The sequence below is a fragment of the Armigeres subalbatus genome, chromosome 3, assembly GCF_024139115.2.
Source record: "Armigeres subalbatus isolate Guangzhou_Male chromosome 3, GZ_Asu_2, whole genome shotgun sequence".
Taxonomy (NCBI): Eukaryota; Metazoa; Arthropoda; class Insecta; order Diptera; family Culicidae; genus Armigeres; species Armigeres subalbatus.
This window is the reverse complement of record NC_085141.1, coordinates 280811145-280816140: the sequence shown is the minus strand read 5'-3', so window position 1 is coordinate 280816140 and position 4996 is coordinate 280811145. Positions and strand designations below refer to the sequence as shown.

General features: G+C 39.9%; 1 protein-coding gene across 1 annotated transcript; it reads right to left on the bottom strand.

Annotated features, from left to right (window-relative positions):
• Positions 1 to 1435: 1435 nt before the first annotated feature.
• Positions 1436 to 4141, bottom strand: LOC134220027 (alpha-N-acetylglucosaminidase-like). Its single transcript, XM_062698969.1, has 4 exons — positions 3683 to 4141; positions 3430 to 3611; positions 2180 to 3368; positions 1436 to 2116 (listed from the first exon to the last, which is right to left on the bottom strand). The coding sequence occupies exons 1-4, from the start codon at positions 3905 to 3907 to the stop codon at positions 1454 to 1456; spliced, it is 2259 nt and encodes a 752-aa protein (XP_062554953.1). The 5' UTR covers positions 3908 to 4141; the 3' UTR covers positions 1436 to 1453.
• Between the last annotated feature and the right edge of the window lie 855 nt (positions 4142 to 4996).

Genomic DNA, 4996 nt, shown 5'->3' with positions numbered 1-4996 from the left:
TACCTTTTCAGAATTTCAACCGTATCACACACTTTTATAATTTTAGAATCTCGTTAGGAATTTAAACAATTAAATATATAATTTGTGTTACTAGGCATTAACTATAGTTTACACTACCTTTCTAGTCACTATCGAAACGTTAAAGTAACTTTTAGGTCGCAGGTTTTGATAACTACCGATCACGATTGAGCCAAACTATCAAGTGATCGCGTGATCTAACTTCGAAGTGGACAAAGGTCTATTTCTTGACCTAACTTACGAACACTCCCGCGGAATTCCTGGCGGAAGTTAGTGAATTTTAGCAAATGTCTAAAGCGTTGTCTCTTTCACCCTTATGTCCAACTGACCCGACCTATCCTTCTATCTCATTCTGTAGATAGTTTTTTCATAACATTTCGTTCGCGATTTATCCATTCGGACTCCCAGATTTTGGCTCTGACCGTAGTTGTAAAACTTTTTGCAAACTCTCACGTCCACTGGTATGAATATTCATTCCATCTTTTAATCGTGCAGTGTTCACTGTTCAAGTGACATACTGGTTTTCTAGGTGAATTCGATTTAGTAAACTGGTATACTAATCTCTTGTCTCTCAATTAGAAAAGTTCTCGTTATCAAAAAATAATACAGTAAGTACGCAATATTTGAACTGTTACAAATGGACCAGAGTATTACTCTGTGACAAATCCTTGAAAACATCCGTGAATACAACTTTCGGACTCATCAGCGTACCACTCAGTGAAACGGAACGAGCAATGGCATACAATACATGGCTTTCCGGCAAACCTTATTAGGCAGAATCGTACTACGCCGGATGGATTCAAATCGAGCGAAAATCTGGTGAGACATGCGATTCGTTCGTGATGATAGATGGATTAAAGCATTCGATGATGTGGTGTGCAAAGAAACGGAACAATCATCAACAAGTTTTACACGCTCCTTGGTTTTGCGGATGACATCAACACCATCGGTGTAGATCATAAAGCAGGGCAAAAGGCTTTCGTGCCTTTTAAACGGGAGACCGAAAGAATATGACTGTTCATAATTTCTGTCAAAGCTAAGTATTTGGTTACTGGCAGTCCAAACTGTGTTGGTCCCGAGATGAAAATGGATGGGATGGGAATGGATGTGTTGGTTTGTCGAAGAATGCTTATATCTTGTAACACTTGTTACATGTGATAATGACCTTAGCCGCGACGGTTTCCGTAGTCAGACAAAATATGCAGACTATCAAATTCTCGGAGTCTGTACTAGTAAATAGTAAAAGTGATGTTTAACAGAGAACTTGGAAGATGATGTCGACTCCGAGGTAGACCCAGCACTCGCTGGCTGTGTGCAATCGAGGGAGAAGTGCGAGTATTGAACTGATCCTTTCTAACATGTTATGTTATTCATGTGATATCATTTGAAAGTAAGAACTCGCATGTTGCAATTCCAGTTCGATTCGTATCAATATTTATATTCTTCTTGGTTTTGTAGGCAATTTCTTAAATCGCACAGCTCGATCACTCCAAGCTTCAAATACTTCCCGAGCTATTTGCAATGAATCGCCCACCGGTTCTGACGGATATCGTTTATTACTGGTGCAAAATGGCAATTCCACTGTTTTGAATATTTTGTCCCGTATCTTTCCTTCGTTGATAGTTCTATTCTGTTCCATTGCATTTGTCATTTCACTCAGAAACAATTTCCACCTAGGCAGGAAAAAGTCCTGAACAACTCCCGCCCACTGTTTGTTTGCATAATCAATTATTTGACCTTGTGGTCCCCACAGTGTTATTTGGATTCGAGCGTTGTATTCGTACTTTTGCCTTTCCAAGCTAGTTCGGGATAGTGCTTTGGCTGCATTTAACCACCGTCCAAGAAGAAAATGATGGTCGGAACGAAGCAAACGATCAATGTCCTCCAAAAGCGTTAGAAATAGAGTGGATAAATGCTTCACAGATTTTACGTCATTGGAAGCATAAGCTTCCATTATGCTTAAATACAATCGGTCAGCCGTGTTCTGCAAAAACTGACGAGTAAGGTCAACAACATCATTCTTATATAAAGCTCCATCTAAACGTGGTTCCATTAGTAATTGAACTCCTTCGTTGAAAAAGGTTTCGTTGTACCAAACCTAAAACAAAAAAATTAAGATTCATTTCCTATTTTTATGTTAATCATATTCGTTCATTCTCACCCAAGGATGAAGCTTGAGACTTGGTCTACGATTGTAACTATATTTGCCTCGCATCATTTCCAATTCTTTGAAGGAATAAACAGTGTACTGAAAAATGTACCAAGCGAACTCTAATCGATTATCCTTGATTCCATATCGAACTGAAGCGTACGTATTGAACCATTGTCTGATGTCATAGATATCTGTATACCAACCCATCTCCAGCGCAAACTCGTACAATCCGTAGTTCTGATTGATTCCCTCCGGCGTAATGCCAGTTCCGATCATAGTCATGCTGTCATTCATTCTCGTATCACGGATTCTGTTAAACACCAAATCTACGGATCCCAACATCCCCAGAGTTCCACCAAAGTTACTCAGCATGCACCAAATGAATGGTTGCCCATAGTAAGACTCTGTTCGGTCATACTGCGGAAACTGTTCCGATTGCAGGTCCAGCACAAGCATCCTGCCTATAGGCACCGCAGTCAAAAAAGCTCGAATGGCCATGTCGCTCCAGAATGGGTTCTTAACAAACATCCAGCCTTGAAGCAGCCAAACTGCCAAAGGATCCACGCTGGACATCGCGCTGTAAATGCCAGTCGAAGCATTGGACAAGTACTTCGCACTGAAGCTTTGCGGTTGGATCTCGTTGAAGGGATCACTGAAGTAGATGTGATCGGTGCCGTAACGCTCGATTACCTTGGTGAGGAACCGTTGTCCTATTTCAAGAAACAATGGATCGGTTGGATCCAAGAACAGTGGACTCGCATACTGGGGAGGGAAATTATTCCAGACCTCGACAGGTACAAGTTTGGCTTGCGGATATAGTTCAGCGAACTGCACCGGCAGATGACCTGCGAATGCCGGTAAGGCCAACACCATTCCCAGTTTTCGCATCTCCTGTACCACCTGATTTTGAAGTTTTCGAGAGAATTTTATAAAATTCTCTGTCAACGGTCCTCCCCAACCTCGGATGTTTCCCATGCGCTGCCAAGCAAAAAATCCTGGTCCAGAAAGATGGTCCTCTATTTCGTGTTGGGTTATGTTGTACTCGAGGTACACTTCAGCCCAAAGATCCTCCTGGAACGGAGCCAAGCTTAGGGTGATGCCCTGCATTGCCATCCAATCGATGTGGCGACGCCATTCCTGCCAAGTCCACCAGCTAAATGAGTACGACCAGGTGCAAACGTTCTGATAATATACAACACTGCAAAGCAGAAATACGAATTATGCAATCATACTACAGGATTATCATATGCCAATAATACCTGCTAGGTGCTTGTACTTCCACATTCACCTCTGGCAATACATCCGGAAGGTTTAGTTGGTCACCATCCCACGAGACATGACAGCCACAGAAATATTTCAAATAGTGATAAAAGCCCTTAGCCGCTGAAACACCACTGGATCCTGTTATAACAACTGTTTTAGATCCGTTCGTCTTGAAAACCTACAAGGAACTCGCATTTAATTAACTAATTGATTACCACACAGCATTCATAAGCTCACACTGATAACTACCTTGAATGAATTTACTTTCAGCGTGTCATCAATCACTACCTCGAACTCACTGGCTCTCTCCGGCAGGACACGTCCAATCAAATCCAGCGTAGCCTTGCTTTGGACAGCTGAAGAAGTTTTCGTCCTAACATGTTTCAAAATATGCTCACTATGAATAGGATTGGCTTCAATATTCGAAGCATAAACGGCAAATACGAGCAACACTAGCCACTGAGAGGCCGCCATGGCTAATGGCGCAGTCGGTACGATCGCACTCGAATATGCTGCTGGTGGGTGCAATCTATTCAATTATCAGTAATGGAGTGATTGTGTTTGGAATAAGCAATTTCGTTTCGGTTTAAGACAGTCAGTGGAATCTCGTGAAGCGAGAATGAATCAATGTTTTGTTTCGGATAATGCTTATCTAAGTTTAAAGATTCTTATTTAAACACGAAATTCTGCCACTCTGCAATTCTATTTTTATACATGTTTATATATGGAGAAATGTAGTCGATAGGCATTTGAGTTAACGATCGATTTGTGATCAATTCAGTTTGATGTCTGGAATTTAAGGAGGCCAAAAATCAAAAAAATACTATTTCAAATTTGTTAATTTTGTCCTCTACGTGGAAAAAGAGATAAGGTACACTGGGGGAAGTGGAAAAAGGGGGTAAGTGTAAAAATCGACTCGAAAAATTCGGAATTGTACATACTTTACAGTTTTTACCACATCATAGCATCATGCAATGTTATACTTTGATGCTCACACTAATACTATGTTGAAATTTGTATAACACATACACTAACACGGTTATCGCTTGAACTGTAATTTTAGGTTTCGCGAAAAATTGATATTTACATTCATAAAATTAATTCTTATTTGCACCAATTGTTCTTTTTTCAAGTGAATTTATATCACAGGTGACCATTACAATACAATTAAACTAATCCCATTCAATTGGTAGTGGTTTGTATAAAGAGAGCAAATAATTCAAAGATTTTACACTTACCCCAGGTATCAAACACTGCGGGGGAAGTGGATAATGTTCTAATTACGCAATTTTTTTTCTTCCCTCCAGGGTTTATTTCGATAGCTGTGAATCTTAATATGTTCCTTCTTTGTTATTATTGTGATTCCAGTGGTGATTGGACTCATATAAATGAGAAAATGCCTGATTAATCCACCTATCGGTACTGATGCCTTTCACATGTTTTACATATGAAAAAAATATATATAAGAAAGTTAAAAATAGCACTGATAGGTAAACATATTGTATAATTCACATTAATTTTTATTCATAACAAGTTTCGCCGTTGAATGCAATTTTTTTGCGA